The 26431-nt window shown below is 38.4% G+C and overlaps 1 protein-coding gene across 3 annotated transcripts; it reads left to right on the top strand.

Annotated features, from left to right (window-relative positions):
- The first annotated feature begins 266 nt into the window (after window positions 1–266).
- Window positions 267–25484, top strand: CCNH (cyclin H). 3 transcript variants are annotated; one of them, XM_020901372.2, is made up of 9 exons: window positions 268–529; window positions 2420–2542; window positions 11163–11236; window positions 12219–12429; window positions 15635–15798; window positions 18970–19040; window positions 21622–21733; window positions 24573–24633; window positions 25361–25484. In XM_020901372.2, the coding sequence occupies exons 1-9, from the start codon at window positions 413–415 to the stop codon at window positions 25373–25375; spliced, it is 948 nt and encodes a 315-aa protein (XP_020757031.1). In that variant the 5' UTR covers window positions 268–412; the 3' UTR covers window positions 25376–25484. The 3 variants fall into 3 exon arrangements, with proteins under 3 accessions (XP_020757028.1, XP_020757031.1, XP_020757029.1); XM_020901370.2 differs by having other exon boundaries at window positions 25187–25484; XM_020901369.2 differs by lacking the exon at window positions 25361–25484 and having other exon boundaries at window positions 267–529; window positions 24573–25111.
- Window positions 25485–26431: the final 947 nt, after the last annotated feature.

The following is a 26431-nucleotide window of genomic DNA, read 5'->3' as shown; positions in this document are numbered from 1 at the left end:
CACTTCTGATTGTCCCACGTTAAATCGTTCAGGCTAGCCTCCACAAGCCCTAAGTTTATTGATACTTCGCATTTGAACAGCCCTCCCGGTCGCTTCTCCTTTAAATCTTGTCGAGAGGGGGCGGAGCTAGGGCCCGGACTCTCAGAAAGGTGGAGCGGAGTCTGTGGGCCACGCCCATTTTAGTCGCAAGCGCCACCCGGAGACGCCAGGAGCCGTTCTCCTCCTAATACGCTCCGGAAACGCGACTGGAGAACGGAACTACCACGTGACGTTGACGTCATCGCACCCGCGCCGGGTCGTCCTGACTTGGCTTCCGCGGGATCCTGGGGTGGCTTAGGTGCTTTATGTCAGGTTTTGTATAGTTCGCGGTCTTCTCTCCACAGACTCCCTTGGCCTCGCCTCCGACTTCCCGATGTACCACAACAGTAGCCAGAAGAGGCACTGGACTTTCGCCAGCGAGGAGCAGCTGGCGCGGTTGCGGGCCGACGCCAACCGCAAATTCAAATGCAAAGCGGTGGCGAACGGGAAGGTGAGGGCTCGGGCTGCCGCCCTTCGGCCTCGGGCTCTGTAAACTCTTGCCTATCTCCCACTCCCCCAGGACTTAACCCACACCTCCCTCCCGCCTCCTCGGCGCAGAGTGCGTTTATCCATCTAATCAACAGGGAGCACCTTGCCAGGTACAGTGGTAAGGAGACGGACAAGGCCGTCCATCCCCTTAAGTCGAGTGGCGGACTGTATAGTCAGTAACAAGGCGAAGAAGCCACTTTGTGGGATGCTAATGTACCGGGGGGAGGTTTCTCCTAGTGGCTAGTGTGGAGAAGATGGGAAAGGACTTTCCCGGCGGACAGAGCCACAGGTGCAAAGAAGGAGTTCAGAAATCGCAGAGCTAGTCTCTGGAACGCTCTTGATCGTGTGTGGCGGAAGCAGAGCGTTTGAAAGGCTGGAGAACCCAGGCAGGGAACTTGTAAGCGGAAGTAAGTAGTTTGAACTCTGTGATGGAGAGATGGGAAACCTTAGAAAGATTCTAAATGGGAAATTAATCTTGTCAGATTCTGTTCTAGAAAGAGCTTTCTGGGAAGGAATTGATTGATTGGATGAGGCAGGGCAGAGGAAGGGGGATGAGACACCGTTAGCACAAACCGATTGCCCGCAGAAGGTTTAGACTACAATGTGTTAGCCACACCCTTCCAGCTTTACTTTTACCTGTAACTCTCGTTTACTTCGTATCACTTTATTTTTGTGCTGTACAGACTAGTACTTACTGTGCTAAATTTTCAATGTTTGGCCACTGTTAGCTCATATAATCCTCAAAACTGCCCCGTGAGGTAGATACTGTTGTTACCCTTGCATTACATCTGAGGACACTGAAGTACAGAGAGGTTGAATAACTTCTCAGGCTCTATTGCTGGTAAGCGGCAGAGCCAGGATTTGAGCCCGTGGTATCTGGTTTCAGCGGTCCTTCTGTGAATCGGAATGCCATGCTATCTCTACAAAATTAGCCCCACCTGTGTTCGTTTCCTAGGACGGCCACAATACCATACTAGGTGACTTAACACAGCAGAGATTTATTGTTTGAGCTCTGGAGGCTAGAAGTGTGAGACCAAAGTGTTGGTGGCGTGGTGCTCTCTACAACTTCTCGACCCTTTCCTCTTCAGCTTCTGGTAACCCCAGGTGTTTTTCCGCTTGTGGCAGCCAACTCCAGCCTCTGGCTCCTTTACGGAGCGTTCTCCCTGTGTCTCTGTCTCTCTATATGTTCTTCTTACAAAGCTACCAGACGTATTGGATTAGAAGCCTCCTGTACTTCAGTAGGACCTCATCTTCACTAATTGTATCTGCAAAGACCCTATTTTCTCACATTCTGAGGTACTGAGGTTAGGACTCAACATACCTTTTTAGGCAGTTGTAATTAAACCAATAGCGGCACCAAATAGATATTTTTGTTGTAAAATTATAGTACTTATTAACCCTACAGTGAATTTTGTAGAAATTTTGTAGAGATACAGAAGAGGTAATATGTTAAGGGTCAGAATTATCCTTGAGATTCTTGATTTTTACTTCAACCTCTGTGACTCAATAACTGACTGAGAAAGGGCTATTGAAAGTTTTCCAACCATTGACAGTTTCTTCCTTTTGATCTGTAAAAGTGACATCAAACTTATGAACACATGCACACACTCCTCACGATTGCTTATTCCTTACTGAAGCAAATATGCAGCTGACATTCTGAAAAGTTATGCAATTATGGTACAGTTTAAGTTTATTGAATATTTTTTAAAACTTATTTTTGTATAATATTAGCAATTCTATAAAGAGAAAATGAGGTACATTTCCCTTTGGTTAGAGATAAAAACTTAATTAAATCTGCACAGAGAAATATTATCTAGTTTATTAAACTTTTGTTCTAACTTTTGATCTAAAGGTTCTTCCAAATGACCCAGTCTTTCTTGAGCCTCATGAAGAAATAACGCTCTGCAAATATTATGAGAAAAGATTATTGGAATTCTGTTCGGTGTTTAAGCCAGCAATGCCAAGATCTGTTGTGGTAAGTTATAATAGTAATAAAGTATAGAGTCCTGTAACTAACTTACAAGATCTTATAAAGATTAATCTTATAAGCTAACTTATGACCTCTTACAAATATTTAACTCAATTCTCTATCCACTTTACTCAAAAATGTGCCTTAGTTATATATAATTTATGCATCAATATTTGTTTTGTCACATTTTTCAATAAGTGCATTCAATTATGAATTCCTACGTTGTATCTTACACAGTGTTTCAAAAATCATTTAATAGCAATAGAATTTTGAGGTCTGCTGGATATGTCATGACATTCTCATTTTATAGGGAAAGAAAAAACTGACTTTCCCTCTGGGTTCTCACGTCTTTGTTTCAGATGTTTGTGTGTGTGCCTGTGTGCTTCTGTGTGTTTGTATGTGATAGGGTATTGTTGAGGAGAAACAGATAGTTAAAACTTTTTGGCTATTTGGATTTGTATATGCTGTCTCTGTAATTGTTTCTGTCCTCCCTCTTTTTTAATTGGAGTATATTTGATTACAGTGTTGTGTTTCAGCAAAGTGATTTAGTTATACATATATCTATTCTTTTTCACATTCTTTTCCCATATAGGTTATCACAGAGTATTAACTAGAGTTCCCTTTGTTATACAGTAGGTCCTTGTTGTTTATCTATATACAGTAGTGTGTATACTTTAATCCTAACTTAATTTATCCCTCATCCCCCACCTTTCCCCTTTGTTAATCAAAAGTTTGTTTTCTAAGCCTATGAGTCTGTTTCTGTTTTGTAAATAAGTTCATTTGTATAATTTTTTAGATTCCACATAGAAGTGATATGATATTTTGTCTTTCTCTGACTTCACTTAGTATGTTAATCTGTAGGTCCATTCATGTTGCTACAAAGGAATATTTGTTTTTGTGTTTAGTTGCTAAGTCATGTGCAACTCTTTTGTGACCCTATGGACTATAGCCCATCAGGCTCTTCTGTCCATGGGATTTTCCAAGCAAGAATACTGGAGTGGGTTGCCATTTTCTTCTCCAGGGGATCTTTCTGACCCAGGAATTGAACCCATCTCTCTGATATCACTTATGTCTCTTGTGTCTCCTGCATTGTCAGGCCGGTTCTTTACTACTGAGCCACGTGGCTATGGCTGAGTAATATTTCATTGTATGTGTGTACCACATGTTCTTTTTAAATTCCTCTGTTGATGGACATTTAGATTGCTGTCATGTCTTAACTGTTGTAAATAGTGCTGCAATGAACATTGGGGTGTATGTATCTTTGAAGTATGGTTTTCTCCAGATATATGCCCAGGCGTGGGATTGTTGATCATACGATAGCACTAGTGTTAGTTTGTAAGGGCATCCTTACTGTTCTCCATCGGGTCTGTACCATTTACATTCTCAGCTGCACTGTAGGAGGGTTCCCTCTTCTCCACACCCTCTCTAGCATGGATTGTTTGTAAAATTTTTGATGATGGCCATTCTGATGTGTGTGAAGTAATACCTCATTATAGTTTTGATTTTCACTTTTCTAGTAATTAGCCGTGCAGAGCATCTCTTTTCATGTGCTTTTTGGCAATCTGTATGTGTTCTTAGGAGAAATGTTTATATTATATCTTCTGCACATTTTTTGATTTTTTTTTTTTTAATTGAGCTACATGAGCTCTTTGTAAATTTTAGCGATTAATCCCTTGTTGGTTGCTTCATTTGCAGTTCTCCCATTTTGAGGGTTGTCTTTTTGTTTTGTTTATAATTTACTTTTCTGTGCAAAAACCTTTTAAGTTTAATTAGATCTCATTTGTTTATTTTCATTACCCTCGGGGGTGGATCCAAAAAGATATTATAGTGATTTATGTCAAAGAGTATTCTGCCTTTGTTTTCCTCTAAGAGTTTTATAATGTCTGGTCTCACAGTTAGGTCTTGAATCCATTTTGAGTTTATTTCTGTGTGTGGTGTTAGTGAGTGTTCTAATTTCATTCTTGTATATGTAGCTGTTCAGTGTTCCCAGCAGCACTTATTGAAGACTGTCTTTTTTTCATTATATATTCTTGCCTTCTTTGTTGAGATTAACCATAAGTGCATGGGTTTATTTCTCTGCTTTCTATCCTGTTCCATTGATCTGTGAGTCTGCTGGTTTGCCAGTGAAAAGTTGCTCGGTTGCGTCCAACTCTTTGTGACCCCATGTACTTTACAGTCCTTGGAATTCTCCAGGCCAGAATACTAGAGTGGGTAGCCTTCCCTTCTCCAGGGGATCTTCCCAACCCAGGGATTGAACCCAGGTCTCCCACGTTGTGGAATTCTTTATCAGCTGAGCCAGGAGGGAAAGTGGATTCTTTACCAGCTGAGCCAGGAGGAAAGCCCAAGAATACTGGCGTGGAAAGCCTATCCCTTCTCCAGCGGATCTTTCCGACCCAGGAATCAAACCGAGGTCTCCTGCATTGCAGGCAGATTCTAATAGTTTACCAGTACCATACTATATTAATTATTGTATCTTAATAGTATAGTCATAAGTCAGGGAGCCTTATTCCTCCAGCTCTGTTTTTCTTTCTCAAGATTGGTGTGGCTGTTCGGGGTCTTTTGTATTTCCATACAGATTTTAAGATTTTTTTAGTTTTAGATTTACAAAAACTGGCATTGGTAATTTGATAGAGATTGCATTGACTCTGTAGATTACCTTGGGTAATATAGTTATTTTGACAGTGTTGATTCTTTCAATCAGGAATATGTTATATCTTTCCATCTGTTTTTGTCATCTTTGATTTCTTTCATCAGAGTATTACAGTTTTTAGAGTACAGGTCTTCTGCCTCCTCAGGTGGGTTTATTCATAGGTATTTTATTCTTTGTGATGTGGTCAAAAATGGAATTGTTTCCTTAATATTTGTTTCTGATCTTTATTTGTATATAGAAATGCAAGAGATTTCTGTGTATTAATTTTATATCCTGCAACTGTACAGAATTCACTGATGAGCTCTGGTAGTTTTATGGTAACATCTTTAGGATTTTCAATGTTTAGTATAATGTCATCTGCCAACAGTGACAGTTTTTTTTTTTCTTCCTAATTTGGATTCCTTTTGCTTCTTTTTCCTCTCTGATTGCTGTGGCTAGGACTTACAAAACTATACTGAGTAAGAATGTTGAGAGTGGACATCCTTGTCTTGTTTCTGATGACAGAGGAAATGCTTTCAGCTTTTCACTACTGAGCATGATGTTGCTGTGGGTTTGTTATATATGGCCTTGACTATGTTGAGGTAGGTTCTCTTTATGCACTTTCTGGAAAGTATTAATCATAAATTGATGTTGGATTTTGTCAGGTTTTTTCTGTGTCTATTGAGATGATCATATAGATTTTATTCTTCACTTTGCCATTTCCTTCTCCAGGGGATCTTCCCAACCTAGGGATCAAACCCAGGTCTCCCACATTGCAGGCAGACACTTTAACCTCTGAGCCACCAGGGAAGCCCATGTTAATGTGGTACCTCACTCTAATTAATTTGTAGATATTGAAACATACTTGTAGCCTAAGAAGAATGCCACTTGATCCTGGTGTATGATCATCTGGCTCTGCTCAGTCTTCATTGCTGCACGGGCTTTTCTCTCGTTGTTACCATTGCGGCGGCACCCCATGTTGCAGAGCACCGGCCTTAGGGCTTGTGGGCTTCAGTAGTTGTGACGCCTGAGCTCAGTAGTTGTGGATCCTGGACTCTAGAGCACATGGGTCTTCTCGGACCAGGGATTGAGCCTGTGTCTCCTGCATTACTAGGTAGATTCTCTACCACGGAGCCACCAAGGAAGCCCTTGTGGATGACCCTTTTAATGTTTTGTTCAATTTAGTTTGCTAGTATTTTGTGGAGGATTTTTGCATCTATGTTCATGAGTGATCCTAGTCTGTAATTTTTTTTTTTTTTCCTAGTCTGTAATTTTATTTTGTGTTATCAGTCTGGTTTTGGCATCTGGGTGATGGTGGCTTCATAGAATGAGTTTGGGAATGTTTCTCCCTCTGCAGTTTTTGGAAGGGTTTCAGAAGGATGGGTGTTAAGTAGTCTCTAAACTATTCTCTTTATCAGTAGTCTCCCACCTTTTTGGCACCAGGGATTGTTTTTGTGGAAGACAGTTTTTCAGTGGACCTGGAGTTCCACCTCAGATCATCAGGCATTGGATCCCAGAGGTTGGGGACCCCTGCTTTAAATGTTTGATTGCATTTACCCATGAAGTCATCTAGTCCTGGACTTTTATAACTGAAATAGTTTTTATTTTTTAACTGAAATAGTTTCTATTTCAGTGCTTAGAATTCTGTCCATATTTTCCATTTCTACCTGGCTCAGCTTTGGGAGATTTGCATTTCAAAGAATTTGTCCATTTCTTCTAGGTTTTTCATTTTATTGGCATATAGTTGCCTGTACAAGTCTCTTGTGATCCTTGGTATTTCCGTGGCATCCATTGTAACTTCTCCTTTTTCATTATTTATTTGAGCCCTCTCCTATTTTTCTTGATGGTGGGTTTGGCTAAAGGTTTGTCAATTTTGCTTATCTTTTCCAAGAACTAGCTTTTAGTTTCATTGGTATTTTTTTTATTATTTTCTTCATGTCTAATTTCATTTATTTCTGCCCTGATCTTTGTGATTTCCTTCTTTTTGCTAACTTTGGGTTTTATTTGTTCTTCTTTCTCTAGTTGCTTTAAGAGTAAGCTTAGGTTGTTTGAGATTTTTCTTATTTCCTGAGGTAAAACTGTATTTCTGTAAACCTCCCTTGTAGAACTGCTTTTACTGCATCCTAAAGATTTTGGATTGCCCTGCTTTGGTTTTCATTTGTTCCTAGGAATTAGATTTCCTCTTTGATTTCCTCAGCGGTCCATTTGTTGTTTAGTAGTGTATTTTTAGCCTCCAAGTGTTTGTGTTTTTTACAGTTTTTTCTTGTGGTTGATTTTTAATGTCATAGCATTGTGGTTGGAAAAGATGCTTAGTGTGATTTCAGTTTTTTAAAATTTGTCAAGGCTTGATTTATGGCCTACATGATCTGTCCGAGTGTACCCTGTGCACTTGAATGTTTATTCTGCTTTCAGATGAAATAGTCAATAAATTTAAATTAAACCCATCTGGCTTAATGTGTCATTTAAAGCCTGAGTTTCCTTATTGGTTTTGTCTGAATGATCTGTCTGTTGATGTAAGTAGGGTGTTTAGTTCAGTTCAGTTGCTCAGTCGTGTCCGACTCTTTGCGACCCCATGAACCACAGCACGCCAGGCCTCCCTGTCCATCACCAACTCCCGGAGTTCATCCAAACTCACGTCCACTGAGTCGGTGATGCCATCCAACCATCTTATTCTCTGTCGTCCCCTTCTTCTCCTACCCTCAGTCTTTGCCAGCATCAGGGTCTTTTCAAATGAGTCAGCTCTTCGCATCAGGTGGCCAAAGTATTGGAGTTTCAGCTTCAACGTCAGTCCTTCAATCAGTGTTCAATGAACACCCAGGACTGATCTCCTTTAGGATGGACTAGGTGGATCTCCTTGCAGTCCAAGGGACTTTCAAGAGTCTTCTCCAGCACCACAGTTCAAAAACATAAATTCTTCGGTGCTCAGCTTTCTTTACATTCCAACTCTCACATCCATACATGACTCCTGGAAAAACCATAGCCTTGACTAGATGGACCTTTGTTGACAAAGTAATGTCTCTGCTTTTTAATATTCTGTCTAGGGTGTTTAAGTTCCCCACTATTACTGTGTTACTGTCCTTTTCTCCTTTTTTGGTCGTTAGCATTTGCCTTATGTATTGAGGAGCTCCTATGCAGGATGCAAATAAATGTATTTACAGTTGTTGGATCTTTGTGGATTGATCATCATGTAGTGTCCTTTTTGAATCTGTTGCAACAGTCTTTATTTTAGTCTGTTTTGTCCGATATGAGTCTCAGTACTCTAGCTTTCTTGATTGCCATTTTCATGGACTCTTTTTTCATTCCCTCATTTTCAGTTTGTATGTGTCCCTAGATCTGAAGTGGGTCTCTTGTAGACAGTACATACATGGGTCTTATTTCAATCGTTCTATGTCTTTTGGTTGGGGCATTTAATCCATTTATGTTTAAGGTAATTATCAATGTGTATGTTCTTATTGCTGTTTTGTTCATTGTTATTTGTTTGGATTCCTTTTTCTTGTGTGTGTGTGTATATAGTAGATTTTGGTTTGCAGTTACCGTGAGGATTTGATTTATATATATGTATATATAGTTGCTTTTGTCTCTAAGTCCTGTCCGACTCTTGTGACCCCTTGGACTATGGCCTGCCAGGCTCTTTTACCCGTGAGATTTCCCCTGGCAAGAATACTGGAGTGAGTTTCCGTTCCCTTCCCTAAGGAATCTTCCTGATCCAGAGATTGAACCAGTGTCTCCTGCATTGGCAGGTGGGTTCTTCACCACTGAGCCACCTTGGAAGCCTCTGTGTGTGTGTGTGTGTGTGTGTGTGTGTGTGTGAATGTACACAAGATTGTTTAAAGTTTCAGGTCTCTTAGTTTTGAATGCATTTTTAGTATCCTGCAGGTGGGTTCTTCACCACTGAGCCACCCTAGAAGCCTCTGTGTGTGTGTGTGTGTGTGTATGTAAATGTACACAAGATTGTTTAAAGTTTCAGGTCTCTTAGTTTTGAATGCATTTTCAGTATCCTGCATTTGTACTCTCCTCACAGTTGCTACTGTGTGTGTGGATGATTTCCTGCCTTTACTGTATATATGCCTTTGCTGGTATATAAAAGCTTTCCCATTTGTAGTTTTCTTGTTTCTAGTTGTGGCAGTTTCTTTTCCACCTAAAGAAGTTCCTTTGGCATCTGTTATAAAACTGGTTTGGTGGTGCTAAATTCTCTTAGCTTTTGGTTATCTATAAAGCTTTTGATTTCTCTGTTAAATTCTGAATGAGAGCCTTGTTGGGTAGAGTTCTAATGTATTTTTTATTTGAGTTAAGGTATTGGTTATCTCTGTTGGTCCTTTATATTTCCTCACTCTTTGTTAAACATTTCTTTTATCTTCTTAATCTGTGCCTTTTCTTTTTCTGAGTTCTTAGATCATCTATCTCTACCATCCTTAGTCTGAATTCTTACAGGTAGATTGTGTGTCTTCACTTCACTTATTCTATTGGGGTATTATTTTGTTTTCCCATCTAGATATGTGTGTTCTTGTTGATAGAAAATAAACTGAAATTTAGAAGCTGCAAGATTAAAAAAGGGATGCATATAAATGATTTTCTCCATATTATCTCACAAATTTGTTGTGAATATCAAGTATGAAAGTCTTAAGTGAAAGTAGATCATACATTTTAAAGTTAAACTGAGTGAATAATCTATGACTCACAAAAGAATAAGCTCCTAGTAAATAATCTCCATTTTTAAAGTTGATAAATGAAGTATATTGAAAATATAGTCCAAAAGTATTCATAGTATTTTCTTTTTTTAATCAGACTTTATCTTGAGATCAGATACATGTAAAATTTTAGATGTGCTTCCTTTCCATCTCCAGATTTGATCCTAGTCTTTTCTGATAAGAAAACTATAACATGAGGCAGTAGGTTTAAGTGATCTTTTCAGGTGAAAAAACTGAATCCTTGAATAAACTTCTTTGTGGAATTTGCCTTTATATAACTTATTTTTTGTAACTGATAGTTTTGATGTTTGTCTCATATAAAATGATCAAGCTTCAGAAGTACTTAAATATATTTTTTCCATCCTAAAATAGATGTTTATTTCATTGGTTCTAGCCAAATGAAATAGTGGTTAAAAGTACAGGTAGACCTTGGTTGAAAACATCCCTGTTCCTTGTTAGATGTGTGACCTTGAGCAAGTCAGTTAACCTCATTGATATCAATTTCTTTCTCTGTAGAGATAGCAACACTTCACCACATTGTTATAAGAATTAAAATTAGGTGATAGTTTTGTATTTGGCACAAAGTGTGGCACATGGGATGCAGTCAGTAAATGGTAGGTGCCGCTTCTATTGTTTGGTTTGGCAGCAGCGATCATGGTTAGATCACAGATCTAGAGTGGATTTAAAAAGAAGACTCATTGCTCTAACAATGTTATTCTATCAATATTTTATAAGATTGACTGGTTAAGCTTTGATCATTTGTATAAGTTATACAAGTATATGTGTATACTTAGTCGCTCAGTCATTTCCAGCTCTTTGTGACTCTGTGGACTGTAGCCTGCCAGGCTCCTCTGTCCACGGGGCTTCTCCAGGCAAGAGTACTGGAGGGGGTGGCCATGCCTTCCTCCAGGGGATCTTCCCGACCCAGGGATCAGACCCAGGGATCAAACCCAGGTTTCCTGCATTGCAGGCGGATTCTTCACCATCTGAGCCTCCAGGGAAGCCCATGAATACTGGAGTGGGGAGCCTGTTGTTGTATAAAACCACCATACAGTTTTTAATTGAAGTCAGTGACCACAAGAATGCTGAGCCAAAGTAGATGGGGAAGGACAACAGAAGGTCTTTTGGCTGTGGCTTTTCTGTAGTAATTTATCACAATTTATTTTGAGTTAAGAAAAAATAAGTTTTGGTATTTTTTACCAGTGACTTTTTTAAAGGAATATTTGCATAAATAAGTGTTTTTTCTTTTAACACAGAACAACTTGTATGTGTGAACAGGTTCTGATAACATGTGTATTTTTAATCTTAGGGTACAGCTTGTATGTATTTCAAGCGCTTTTATCTAAACAACTCAGTAATGGAATATCACCCTCGGATAATAATGTAAGTATAATTTATTGATTTTCACTTAAGAATACTTTTTTACTACGCGACCATGTATGTGTGTGAAAATGACTTCCTAATAAAGGGTAATTTATGCTTGTATTCTGTTCTGAACTTAAGATTGTTCCCTCTAATTCTGATGACATCTGTATTGGCATTTGTCCAAATTCACATTCTGTTTCTCTCAAATTAGCTACCCTAATATCTTTCTGTTAGTGGAACCTTTCTTCACTCAGTTGCTCTGAGAATCATTTACGGTAGCTCCTCTTTCTCTACAAATTTACAAGTCCTATAGTTCCATATTCTTTTCACTTGAACACAGATCTGTTGTTTCTGGTCTCTGCTAAGCACTATGCTTATCATTAAAAATAAAGATGAAATTAGTATGAGACGTAGCAAAGAACCTGCTGTCAATCATACTGTTCCTGTATATTTCTTCTTTTTTGTCCCCATTTCTACCAGTCTTGGTCAGGCCCTTGGTACGTCCCATATTGGTTTTTGTGGTAATCTTTCTCACTGTTAAAATTTACGTAGCAGCCATGAGAGTTTGATAGGTTTGTTCTTGAGGTAATAACCCTCTACTTAAACGCCATTAGAGACTTCCACTGATGGCTTGTCATAATGTTTCTCTGACGTAACTTTCTTCCCAGGCCCATATGTACTTATGTATGTGCTTTTTTTTTTCCCTTTCCATTTGTTTTTCATGCTGCTGAGTTCTCTTATTCCTATTATTTTGTTTTCCCACATATTTAGGCTAAATTGCCATTAAGTTAATGATTGAATGCTGTGTCACTATTATACAGTTCAACCTAGAACTTCAGTCACCTTATGAATAAAAAGATTGTAAACAGAAAACTTTTTTTTTAACCAATTTCCAAAGATGTTTAGTATAGTCATTTGTGAATACTAGGCAGTTTAAGAACATACTTTAAGAAATATTTTGTTATTTTATACGTATTCCTCCCCTTATTTTTTCCTCCAGGCTCACTTGTGCATTTTTGGCTTGCAAAGTAGATGAATTCAATGTATCTAGTCCCCAGTTTGTTGGAAATCTGCGGGAGAGCCCTCTTGGACAAGAGAAAGCACTCGAACAGATTCTGGAATATGAACTGCTTCTTATACAGCAACTTAATTTCCACCTTATTGTCCACAATCCTTATAGACCCTTTGAGGGCTTTCTCATTGATTTAAAGGTAATCTTGTTGATGTAAAGTAAAGTGGTAGAGTGAACTCCTTTGCTCTTGTTAAAAGAATCAAAATTTTGCTGTAATTTATAATGATCCTAATGGGCTTAACTAAAATATGAGTTTGGCCTGGACTCCTAGGGCAGTAGTTCTCAAACTTCAGTGCGCTTTAGTGCTTCAGATTCACCTGGAGGGCTTATTAACTGAAATTGTCAGACTGGTCCCAGAGCTTCTGTTTAGTAGATTTGCAAATACTAGCCCAGGGACCATAATGAAAACCACTGTGTCTTTATAGTAACACTTTTAAAGACTTAACTCTTCTAACTCAAGAATGCTGTCTTAGATACAAAAGACTTAATCTTAAACTAGAAGATTGCCAAGTGACTTCTATTTTAGGACCTTGTGAACTAAAATCAATATGTAAGCATCAAAAGTAACAGTAAATAAAATGTTCTGTCAGAACACTAACAAAAGCAACTAAAGTTGTTTTGTTTTGGTCCTGAAGAGGGGCTTGAATGGTGTGAGTTAAGTAAATAGAAGTCAGAAACTGGTTCATTTATCTTGAGTGGCACAATTTGGGTGCTTTCTGTATGCCAGACATGGTGCTTAAGGGTTAGTCAAGAACTAGACAGGAACAGCCTCAACTTGATAGGCCTTATAGTCTCATGAGAAAGACAGTATCATATATTCAGTGTGCTAAGTGTTAACAGAAGGGGAAACACAGGGTGCTTTAGAAGGAGATGGCAGATGAGAGGAAAAGGAGATAGTTCTGAGAAAGTGCAACAAGGTGACATTTGAAGAAGAGTAGGGACTGGGTGGTGGAAGAGCATCCTGCTCAGAGACTTCTTTGGCCCAGCTTCTAAAAACCATGGTGTCCTAAAGAACCTAAACAGAACTGAGAGAGATGGGGGTGTCTGCCTGAGTGGAAGGCAGTCTAGACTGTGGAAGTAACATTACAGATTTTGAATAGAGTGACAGGAAGCCAGTGAAGGGTTCAAGCCTGAAGAGTAGCATGATTAGGTTTGCAGCTTTAAAAAACATGTTGGCAAACTCATGTATCAGTCTGCACCAGGTGTTTATTGCACATCTGTATTATATGTCAGGCATAATGAGGAGAATGTATTTGAATGGATGGAGGGCTCCCAGTAACAGTAGTTCAGACAGAAGATGGTTGGTTTGACTTACGTGGTGACACTGGGTACAGAGAGAGCTTCTTGGGCTTGGGAGACAGGCAGAGTTGGTAGAGCTTGAAGAATGATTGCATATAGAGAGTGAAGACAGTGGGAGAATCCCCAGTTTTCTGGCCTGAGCATATAGATAGATGGTGGTACAGTTATGATACAGGTAGATTGTGTCTGATACAGGTAGATTGTGATTGATACAGGTAGATTGTTGTTAGATGTGTCTGGAGGTCAGAAGATGGGTAGGCAGGAGGTAGAGATTTGGGCATGATTGCCCCAGGAAGATTTCAAGTGGATTGGTCGTAAAGACTATTTAAAGGGTAGCTAGAGAAAAATAAGAAGACTGAAGAATATCCAGAGAGGTGGGACTTTTGGAGAAGTAGAATGCTTTTATAATATGATCAGGGACAGCTCTCCAAACCTGCTCAGAATTCAGGCAGAGTAAAAGTTGACATTTGCTGGAGTTAGTGCCAAAGGTGATTTGTGATCTTGGTAAAATTAGTCTTTGTGGAGTGTAGAAGAAGAACACAGATTGGAGCTGGTTGGGGAATAAATCGAAGGTGAGAAAATATATCCATATCTTGGATTAAATTGCTTGTCTTTGAAGTGGAAAAAGAAGGTGGGATGATTGAGAAGATGGGGGAACTGCTAGAAGAAAGGAACAGTTTTTTGTTGTGTTTTGTGTAAGAAACTGATGCAGAGAGCTAGTAAAACTTAACTGAATATGTGTAGCTTGAGTTTTCCTTTGAAGTGTGGTAAAAGGGCCTGACACGGGATTTTGAAGCAAGGTAGAAGAATTGGCTGTCTCTCTTAATGGAGGAAAAGAGGAAAACATAGGGAAGGATAATGTTATGCCTGGAGATCTGACTGTAGCAGGAAATACTGTCTTTGTTATCAGCAAAGTTCATTTTCTGAGAGCAGTGAAGTTTCTGAGAATTATCAAAGACATTGAGTCAGGTGGAAAGTGTTTAATCACCAAAAACGGGGAGAACACATTTTCAATGGAATATCATCATCATAGCTAGGCAGTGTTGAGAGCCGTTTTGAGGTCAGTGAACTTGAATTTATATGAATATTTCTGGACCTCTTGGTTGTATTGTTTTGTTTAGCAGCACCCAGAAATCTGGGTACAGTTGAAAAGAAGGTTGGTTGAGTTTGACTGCTACTGACGTTTTGCTGGAAATATGTTGGCAGCGTACTAGGGCAGGAAATTCAAGAGGAGTGTTAGAACCAGTGGACACTGGTGAGCAGGAGCAAGTAGAGGGAGAAGGAACCAGAGGCTCTGAGGAGGAAGTCAGAGAGCAACTGTGAAACACTGGGTCCTGGGAAAGGGAGCGCTGTGGTAGGAGTAGAATGTTGGGTTTGCAATATCAGGGCAGGCATTCGGGGATAATGACAAAACCTAGGTCTGACTGCACAACTGACTCTGGCTGTCCTGTTTCAGAGTATAAGATTTCTGACTGCTTTGGGACTTGAATGTGGCTATCTGAAATATATCTGAGGGTTTAAGATTAGGGTTCATTAGGTAGAAATGGTTAGAAAATAGGGGATCATCAGGTGGCTCAGTGGTAAAGAATCTGCCTGCCAGTGCAGGAGAGGCAGGAGACGCAGGTTCGATCCCTGGGTCGGGGAGATCCCCTCAAGGAGGAAATGGCAACCCATTCTAGTGTTCTTGCCTGGGAAATTCCACGGACAGAGTAGCCTGGCAGGCTGCAGTTCCTGGAGTGGCAGAGAGCTGGACGTGACTGACGGAGCATTTATAAGGGATGGTTCATATATCTTAGGCATATACTAAAAATAATTCTATAATCAAACCAAGATTCATTTCCATTTACTTACAAAAAGTAAACTCCTGGTAGAAAGAATTTCAAATCAAAATGAAGTGGTGCTTTGGTTTCTAAATGTGTCTTACAGGAGCTACACATATAAAAGTGTTCCGTGTTAAGCACTTTCTGGTTTATATAAATATTTTTGTCTTGTTCTTACTCCATTAAACCCTCAGCAGTGATAACATTTGCAAACTCTCTTTCTAGACTCGCTATCCCCTGTTGGAGAATCCAGAGATTTTAAGGAAAACAGCTGATGACTTTCTTAATAGAGTTGCATTGACGGATGCTCACCTTTTATACACACCTTCCCAGATTGCTCTGACTGCCATTTTATCGAGTGCATCCAGAGCAGGAATTACTATGGAAAGGTATTGTTTTGTGTTCTAACTTAGATCAGACTCAGTCCCTCAGTTTCTTCCTTGCTGGAGTCCCAAGTTTGTACGTAAGGCTCACTTTGTGACTGCAGTCTTCCATGTCCCTAGGTTTGAGCATTGGTGAGGACAACTGAGGGAATACTTGGAATCACCTTTTAAGGAAATATCTAAAAATGGAGTAAGATTTTTGAGTTAAAATCCATTTATGATCAAAGTAGAATTAAATCGACTGTTTTTATCAAAAGATTGATAACAGCTATCAATATATGGCAAATTTAGAAGTTTTGTGAACTGGTAAGCAGTGTGAGTGCAACAAATACATCTGCCTTGTTTTATCATTAATCTCCATGTATGGCACATGAAATTCAGTAAAGCCTTGTTGAGGGAGTGATGCTTTAGAGAACGTCCAAATGAGTTTCAGTGAGCTGTAGACTGAATTAGTGGATACGTAAGCACACTGAGAGCTGTGTGCTGTGATGAGCACTTTACATGAATTAAACTCACATGATTCTTACAGTGATTTCTTGTGCAGAAGTTAATTAGATACTTATTGTATTCACTTATAATTAACTCAAGCCCAGGCAAGTAGTAAGTTAGACTTTAAACTTTCTCGTTTAATTTCTTTATACCTTTGAACTTCTGCTTGATTCATTCCTAAAATAGCTGAGGAAGATGATAAAACTTTCTAAATTTAAACTTTTCTACATGTTTATAATCCCTTGTCTGTGATTTCAAAATCCATTGATATGGTGGCAGGAAACATGACCAGATGTGATTTAGTCTTTATTCAACTGAATGGGAATATTTATAAGTTTCCTTGCATAGCTATTAATATAACTGATTACAGGATACAGCCCCAGAGACACTGGGGCAGTGTATATATACCATGAAATGTAAAATATTTCATGGTATATACACCATGTTAGTTTTCTAAGACATGAATAATTCTGATTTTCAAAATAAATCCAAGATAAGGGATTGTGGGTTTATATTTTGTTTAATTTATGGTATGCCTCTTCTCTATAAACAGAAGTCATCGATTGTATATTAATATATGCATTTAATCCCAAAGCAATCTTATACCTTCATTTATTTACTAAGCAAACCTTTGTGGAAGTCTTTCCTCCCCCCACATTGCCTTCTATATATCATGCAGTCTACTATACTGTAGAAATTTAGCACTGAACAAGCTATCCTTGCTCTAGTTAGGAAGGATGGCCATACAAATTGATACTATGGATTTTGCAGTGTGGAGCTTCCGTAGGGTAAGGGAAGAAAGTCATTTCCACAATTCAGATAACCAGTTGTTTAATCTGTTTAAGCATTGTATCTTATGCAGTTTATATGCTTATTTTTCAGTAGTAAGATTTTTCTTACATCAATAGAGAAGGATGGAGGATCCTAAAGTCTAAATTTGAGTTTATTTCATCTTAGAAATTTAGTTATAATTTCAGATAGGCAGGTGGAAGTGAAATTATAGTACCTTGAACATTGAAAGTGTTAGTTGCTCAGTCTTGTCCAACTCTTTGGAATCCCTTGGACTGTAGCCCACCACGCTCCTCTGTCCATGGAATTCTCCAGGCAAGAATACTAGAGTGGGTAGCCATTCCCTTCTCCAGGGGATCTTCCCAATCCAGGGATTGAACCCCAGTCTCCTGCATTGCAGGCAGATTCTCTACCATCTGAGCCACCAGGGGAGCCCATAGTACCTTGGGCTCACTACAAATTAAATACACTTTTGTTGCATTCCCAGGGACTATAGACATTTGGGCATTTTTTCCTTTGAGAAAATGCTTTCAAATCATTTTTAACTTCTGACTTCCTTTCCAGCTTTTGGGAACATGGAAATTTCTTTTATGTTGGTTACTGATTTCACAAGGGGGAAGCCTTTGTGCGTTGTTATATTCTGAATGATGTTTTCAGAGAATTACTTATGGAATATTCTGTTGTTGGTTTGGGTTTCTTCTTTTTCATTGAATTTAAAGCTTTACTTCACATCTCCTAGTTTGACTTTTTAGGTAATGAAGAGAAACAAAAAAAGATGGCAGAATTGTGAAAGGAAAAGGCAAAAACTAATTGTTATTTTGAATTACTGAAAACTAGAAATGTATTAGCTGTTAAGGGAGTTACTGATTTCCATACTTAAAATGGGTTCCCACACTGGATGAAGACAATATAATAGCAAAAGTAGTTATCAAAATTTTGTAATATAAATAATTTTGATAGCTTAAAAGACATATAGCAACAAAATTTCTTTAAAAATTGTCCTAAATTTTGTAACTTTATTTCACCTAAGAGAAAAATTAACAGTTTTTATTACATTCATGTTTGAAAGATTATTCTCAAAGATTGAGAATTTGTTCACTTGGGCTGTTATTAAATATAGATCAGGTTCAAGTATATAAAACCTCAGAGTGGCTAAAACTATAAATATAGAAATACTGTCACTGGTTCCAGGAAAACAGTTAACTGGGCTGTAAGTCCATTTAAGGAATACTATGGGGTTGGCCAAAAGGTTCATTCGGGTTTTTCATAAGATGTCCCAAACAAACCTTTTGGCCAACCCAGTATTAACACCTTTGATTTGGACTTGATGCAGAAAAGATGTAATAGATTTGTAAGGCAGGGGGTGACATTCTTACTGGTTATCAGGAATACCTGTTTGTCTCAAGAGGAGCCATTATAGTTCACATGGACTTGACAACAAGAGGGGAGAGAGTCCTCACCAGAGCCACGCTCCAGTTCTGCTTCTCCCCGACCTTATCATGACTTGCCTGTCCCTGTGGCTCAGATTCCTCACTGGTAAAGTGAAGTTCGACTGATAGGGTTTAAATATTAAACACTTAACATCACAAGTACTATTGAGTATTGCTACTACTATTTTCATATCATTTTCTCTCTGAACATATTATGGAAGTTAAATAAGTTAACTTGAATAGTAAGCATTTTTAACCTAGTACAAGTTGTAGTAGACTCTTAAGACTGTAAGAGAGATTATAGTTTTAGTAAAGTTCCAAGTATTGTTATTTAACAGTTTTCAAGTAAATTTATTAAAAAATTCACCTTGGTGAAGAAAAGAACATGAAGAAAAATAATTTATGATGTCATATTTTCTCAAGATGTGTGCAATAGATATAACACATTTTTTTCCCCTCTTTTTTCCAGTTATTTATCAGAAACTCTTATGCTCAAGGAGAACAGAACTTCCCTGTCACAATTACTAGATATAATGAAAAGTAAGTAAAACAGAACGCTTTATAAAATGTTCTATCACAGAGCTACTTTGTAAATAAATAACTTACTGGTATTTTAGAGATTACAAGTTATTGTTTAGATTTACTTATTGTATCATGAAGGTGAAGAACAAATAGAAAACTACTACCTCATAGTAGTTTTTACACATAATTTTTTAGGAAAGTGAAAAATATTAATGAGATTCACAAAGGGTTGAGATTCAAAACAAGGTCCTTTTAAAGTGTACACAAATGATATGAGCACTAAAAAAGGTCTGAGGGAACTAAAGGCTAATTAAATTTGAAATTTCTATTTTGTAGATAAATTAGCTTTAATTAGTTACTGTGTGTCATTTGCTGGTCACGTCCTTACCTGATATTACAAAAGCCATGATTCTTAACAGGGTGTGTTTTCTTTTTTCCCCATCTATGAACATTCTTTGTTGTTACAGCTTTGGGGTGGGGGTGTTTGTGGCTGCTACCGTCTCGTAGGATGTGGAGGCACGGGTGCTGCTTTATTTTATGATTCACAGCACAGCCCCTTGGTAGGCTGAGGAATGGCTCCCTGAAGACAGCCGTGTCAGAATCTCTGGCAACTGGTTGTTGTTGCTTTATACAGCAAAACAAAAAATGTGCTTGCAGATGTGATCAAGGACGTTATCTTGGATTATCCAGATGGAGCCTAAATGTGATCACAAGTCTCCCTGTTAGAGGAAGGCAGACGAGGTGTGACAGAGAAGGCAGTGTAAAGACAGAATAGACAGAATTGAAGAGGCCAGCCCTGAACAGCGCAGTCATGTAGCCGTCAGCTGAGGAATGCTGCCAGCTGGTGGAGGCAGGAACAGGAGCCCCGGAGAGAGCGCAGCCCTGCTGGTGTTTGTTCTGACCCAGTGAAACTAATTTCAGACTCTTGAGCTTCAGAACTGTCAGGGAATCCATCCAGTGGTTTTACTAAGTTTGTGGTAATTTTTAATAGCAGCCTTAGGAAACTAACACAGCACCTCATGACAAAGAATCATCTAGCCCAAACTGCTGTCGATAGGATCAATGCTGAGGAACACTGTCTTGAGGGTTTTTTTTTTTTCTTTTCACTGTTTAAAAATATGGTTGGGTTAGTTTCAGGTGTATGCCAGAGTGATTCAGTTGTGTGTGTGTGTATGTGCTTGGTTCTTTTCCATTATAGGTGTGTGTGTGTGTGTTCTTTTCCATTATAGGTTATCAGAAGATCCTGAATTTAGTTCCCTTAGCTGTAGGGTAGGCTGAGTGGAATTAGAGCCTCCCCTGAACTCACTGGCTAGGGTAGCCAGTCCTCCGCCATTTTCATCCCTGCCCGTGTCACACTGCGTGCTCAGGGCTGCTGGGCTGTTCTTTAGGGTTAAAAATCAGCGTGTTTCTAAACCATTTGTGCCAGTTGTCCTTGTTAATAAAGTCTGTAATTTAAATACTGAAATATGAGATTGCAGATCTTGATCTTGGATGACGGAATAGTTACATCTTTTATGTTTCGAAAGTCAGGATCCTTCAGACTATCTGAGAAAACTGAATTTGTGATTTAAGAATCATAAAACTGTAGGTTTTCAGTTTTACCACTAGAGGGTTCACTTCCAAAGCTAACTGTGATCTGGCCAGACACTAGGATCAGGGAATTTAGTAGGTAGGAGAGATCTTAAAGGTAACACTGTGCTGTGTGTGTTTGTGACAGTAATTCTCTCAGTAGCTTTATTTTACTCCACTCGTTTTACGATAATAAGAATAGCTCTTGTTAACACTCGGAGCTTTAATGATATTAAGGTATCTTATAAGTTTTCACACAAAGATACTGTCCTAAGGGTGTTGTCACAAGTATTAATTTAGTTGAAAACACTGCTTTATTTGCATTATGAAATAAGTCAGTCATTTGGAGTACATGGCTGACTTAACAACAAGCCCTGGATCTCTCATTCCCCTAATAAATCTTGTGGTTAATGGTCTTTGGTTTATTGTAGTTGAATTAAATATAGACTAGGTAGAGGATGTTTCTGCAGTTTTAAAGTCACTGAATTTTTTAGCTCAATGAGGACATTTTTGTTTTCTTGGTGATACTTCATTGTATAAGTTTTGCGTTTTGTTAAAGCAGAGGATGGCTGACATGTTTTTGCTAAGCATCCTACCTTAATTACCTATCATGTAATAACGGCTTTCTTTGTAAATAAGTATACTCTCAGTCTTCCATCTGTAGGATAGAATGTTATGAATATGGTTATGAATATGTCATAACCTAAATCATGTAGGGCTTTTTTTAAAAGCCTGTAAAACTTGAGCAAAAAGTAACCATGGTTAAGATTGGAAAAAAAATACTGACTAGTGGAACAAGTTTATCTTTTTGCCATACATGATATGGGCTAAGCAGCAGATGGCTACAGTAACTTGAACTAGAAGTATGGTGGCCATGGGATTTTAATGTGGAACAATATCCATACTGATAATAATCACATTTCAGGAGTGTTTTTGGTTCCCAAAACTAGATGGGAAGATTTTCAACTCCCTTCAGGGGAACAGGGATTTTTATTACCTGGTTTAAATCCTTTTATTAATCTCCACATAGGCATGAGGAACTTGGTAAAAAAATACGAACCACCCAGACCTGAAGAAGTTGCTGCTCTGAAACAGAAGCTGGAGAGGTGTCACTCTGCCGAGCTCGCACTTAATGTAGTCACGTGAGTAGATGCGAGCCTGCCATTCAAGAAGAGTTGTTACTGTGTCCAGCTAGTCTTTAAGTTATTTAACTGGTGAGTTTTGTTCATGTGGGGAAAACTGACTTACCCCCAAATCTGATTTTCTTTTTTTGAGTGGAGATTTCTAATAGGATTAAACACAACATAATAAATTATGAGTTTGGGTTTCAGTAGTATATTCTGCTTCCGCTCTGACTAATGTGTCCTTCCGCTTGCAGGCCCTGTCCCTTTCTGTTACTGTTTGTGGGATCCATGGGGCAGAGACTTTCTAGGGAATTCCTGGACCTCTTCTTGCCCTTTTAAGCTTTGGGTCCTTTGTGGTCTGCTATCTCCTCTGAAGAATAAGTGCACTATTCTAGACTGAACATGTATTCACTAGGGTAGAGAAACTTGGCTATTTTCTCTGTGGTCATTTTATGCTGAAGACAGAATCAGTAGGCTAATGTGTTCAGTGTCTTTTTGCAGCCACAAGGAACACCATAATGTTGCTTTTTTGACTTGTAGGCTGAATGTGAAAATCACTGTATTTGGGCTCTTTATGCTTTGCAATTTGAAATATCTACTTAAACCTTTTAGGTGTTTGAACAGTTGAAGATCTGGGTAGCGTAATAGGAATGGTGGAACTTCTGTTCTGTGGACTGCAGTCTGTAAAGTTTACTGGGAATTAGCTCTGGCATCTGAACAGTCAAGGTGCATTTGAAATGTTTTTGATCTGTATAATTATAATCTCTACACTATCGGATAATATGTAAGCCAGCACAGCATTAAGGCCTTCGGATCAGGTACACATGACTCAGATTCTTTAACTAAAGTTACAGTGTGTAAAATATGAGACTCATAATATTATATTTGTAGCTGTAACTGCAAAACATGGCTTAGCACAGAATTTAAAATTGGTGAGTTTCACTCCTGGCTTTCTGTGGTGACTAGAAGGAAGGAATGGTTACAGAGAAGTTAAGAAAAATGGTGACTAGAGAAAAGCATTGCAGCACTGATTGATAATCTTTTCACATTGATTTTGACATGGGCTTCTAGCAGGGGTGGCCAAACAATAGCCCATATGCCAAATCTGGGCCAGTACCTGTTTATAGATAAAGTTTTCTTGGGCCATAGGTACACCCACTAGTTCGCATTATTGTCTATGGCTACTGTCACACAGTAACAGAAGAGTTGGGTAGTTGTGATGGAAACTGCATGGCCTACATGCCTAAAATACTTACAGTCTGGCCTTTTTAAAGGAAATTTTGTCAACCATTGAACTGTTATTCTTAACTCTTGCAGCTACGTAATGGACTGTAATAGGAAATTCTTAATTGCTAGAATTTACATCTTATTCCAGGTGACCATCTGCTTTGCACCGTGTGAGATCATGCACATGTCAAATCTTGCATGAGTACTTAAGTGGTGCTTCTGAAACTATCTGGAAGGGACTGTTGGTTTTATTTCTAGCCCATTACACATGTTTATGCTTTGTAAAATGTTACCAATTACTAAAAAAAGAAAAAAACACATAAAATAAGCTTAAATTTTATTAGATTTAACAGTCATAAATTTTTCTATAAAGTTTCTAGACACACACTTAGTTTCTGTACTTATTGCACACTGGAGATTGTTCGTGGACCAGCAACATCGGTCCATGGACCCACACTTACAAGCATTGCTTTGGGACAAATATTTTTCCTTGGACTTTAAGATTCTTTTCAGTGTACAAGTACTATATTATCACTATTAAAGCCAGTTAATGCAGGTAAATCAAAGTTCTCCTTGAGCAAACCCCAGTCCCAGTTGTGACCTGAGAGGCATTTACCTCTGCCAAGCTTTTCTCTATGTCTGTGCACAAGAAATAATTTCCCACTGTTTTCATATAAATTGTACAACATTTAATACTGTCAGTCTTTAACTGTTTCCAGTCTGGGCAAAAAAAAATAGTATCATCTTTTAGTTTTCATTTCCCCTTTTACTTTGAGGCATTGATATTTCTATGTTCAGGAATCATTTGCATGGCTTCTGTATTGCATAATTATAAGCCCTACTCAATTTCCTGGTGTCATTTTCTTACAGTTTTTGAAACTATTTTCTTCAGTTGTTCCTTTTACTTTGTGATGTAGGCAACATGTCTTTTGCTTTACACGCTTAACATCTAAACATCTTTTCTTACCCTAAATTATTATTTTGCCTTTTGTTCAGCTGTAAAAACCATTTACAATTATTTGTGCCTGGTCTGAGGTAGAAATCTCATAATATTAAAATTTTTGTTCAAATAAGTAACCCATTATACCAGCCATTTAAAAATCTCTTGATTTTCTCTTATTTTAAATACTCAGTTATTACAGATTAAATCCCTGTATATACTTTGTTTCTTGCCTGTCTGATCACTGATCTCTGTGCTTCTTTGCTGATACAATCAGCCCTCTGGATGCAGAGCACCGCTGGACCATTGCCACTTTATATAAGGGACTTGACAATGTGAGGATTTTGGTATTCTGGGGTTCCTGGAGCCAGTTCCCCTCAGGTATCAAGGGACAGCTGTGCCACACTTTGAAGGACAAGGTCCCCCTTGCCTTGTTCCTTTTCAGATTCTTTTGCTAATGTTTCCCAGGTCAGAGTTTGGCTTGATAAGCTCCATGAAAAGTACTGTTTTTGGACTGTAACTAGAATTGCATTGAATTCAAAGAGTAATTTGAAAGAGAGTTTTCCTATCCGAATTTTTCACCTCTTTCCATTTATCCAGGCTTTGGTCTTCAGTAAATATCTCTCATAGCCTTGCTAACTTATTCTGTTGCCCATATCAGATTGCTTACTGATGACTGCTTAATTGCAGGAAGAAGAGAAAAGGTTATGAAGATGATGATTATGTTTCAAAGAAATCCAAACATGAGGAGGTATGGTCTCCAAAGGGAAAATGTAAATTACTGTTGTATAGTCTGGTACAACCATAATGTTAAGGTTTTATTGTTCTAGAGTACAAGCATTATAGAGACAGGTACTGGAAAGCTTTCTTTTGTATCCTTTATTAACCTTGGCCGTCATCGGAGGAATTTTTCTCACTTCTGTCTTGGCCTGTTCTGAAGTAGTACAACAGTTACTTGATGAAGAGTCCTTCCTAAGGTTATAGAAGGTAGTGGATATACTTCTTGATCTTCAAGGAGTCTTTTCCTACCCTTGTTTTAAGAGAATTGTACATGTCAAGTCAGATAAAAATGAATAATCAGACCCAGAACGTCACAACTGTAATGTTTGTTCCTGTCACTAGGCTAACCTGGTAAGACCACACCATATTATTATAAGGTTAAACTGCCACAAATTTTCCTGATTTATTTACCTTATAAATCAACATAGCAAAAGAACATTTTCCTAAAGAGAGGCAAGAAGGTAAACAATACTGGTTATGCTTCAGTATACTGTTATCCTTATGACATTTTCTTTCCTTCTTAGGAAGAATGGACTGACGATGACCTGGTAGATTCTCTCTAGCCATTTGAAATTGATTTGTCAATGCTAACTAATCATCAGACGGATGAAGCATGTCTGGCATTTAACTTTATTTGTGAAAGCATCAAAATATATTAAACTTTTCTATTTATGTTATTTAAAATTTTTTCCTTTCAGGGTAGCTTTATGTGAAATAAAACATCTTCAAAGGAGCCAGAGTAACACCAGGTTTGGGTAATCTTACCCCATCATGACTGATATCTAATTAAAGCTATAATTTGCCAATGTTGATTTATATAAAGTGTCATAATCTAACATCTGTTTATTAAAAAGATATCACAAAAAAAGCCAAACTTAGTATTTTTATAGGTGCTAAGGAATGTTGGTTGTTATAGCATTTAATTAGTTAACTGCAATCTTAGTTTCTAGAATTGGAACCAAATTACGATAGTCGGTCAGTTTTTTTGGCTAGAAAATGGGGTTAAAGAAATTCTTAGAAACTCAATTGTCCTGAATCTAAATTTTCCAGATACACACATCTCCTCACTGTCAGTGCATCCCAGGACACACCTTTCCATAATGTATAGGTGCCATTTCATTACATTTCAAATGCTGAAAGTAAAATTGACTCTATGCATACTCTTTAATAATTCTTTGTATTTCAGGCTTGAGCTTTTTGGTTTTAGTTTCCTTCTCACTGAGAAATGAGAGGAATAAAAGTCACTGAGTGTGACCGTGTGAAGGGGGAGAAGCCGAGACTGCCGACCCTCCGGGACAGTCCAGATGAAGTAGCAGTGCTCCAGGCTCTAGCCAGGAGGCACAGGGGCCACAGTTACGTAGCGTGTTTCTCTCTCAGGTCACTAAAGCTTGGCATCAGGGCAAGGTCCGCATTTATCTCTGAAGATTTTCCTACCAAGCCCCTTAAGAAAAAAGTTCAGAGGTTTTATTTCATCATTGATCAGCTAAGTGACATAAGTCCTACAAAGGTAATAACAAATCTTTTATTCCAGTTTTAAGAGAGAAGTATGTCATTAAAATATGAAAAGCAGGGTATCTACGTTTGTGGGTTTGTTTGGGTTTTTTTAATAAATAAAAGGCAGGAGTAGTAGTTGAGATCAGGAAAGGGCAGATAGGTTAGTGTGGTTAAAACTGAGGTGTGAGTAGAAGGAGAGAACCAAATTGCCAAGCACTCTAATCTGGACCTTTTTATTTCCAAAATGTTTTCAGAGATGTCACTAGTCTGTATCC

The sequence above is a fragment of the Odocoileus virginianus genome, chromosome 3 (assembly GCF_023699985.2).
Source record: "Odocoileus virginianus isolate 20LAN1187 ecotype Illinois chromosome 3, Ovbor_1.2, whole genome shotgun sequence".
Lineage (NCBI taxonomy): Eukaryota > Metazoa > Chordata > Mammalia > Artiodactyla > Cervidae > Odocoileus > Odocoileus virginianus.
Note: the sequence above shows the minus strand (reverse complement) of the source record. Positions and strands in the feature narration are given on the sequence as shown.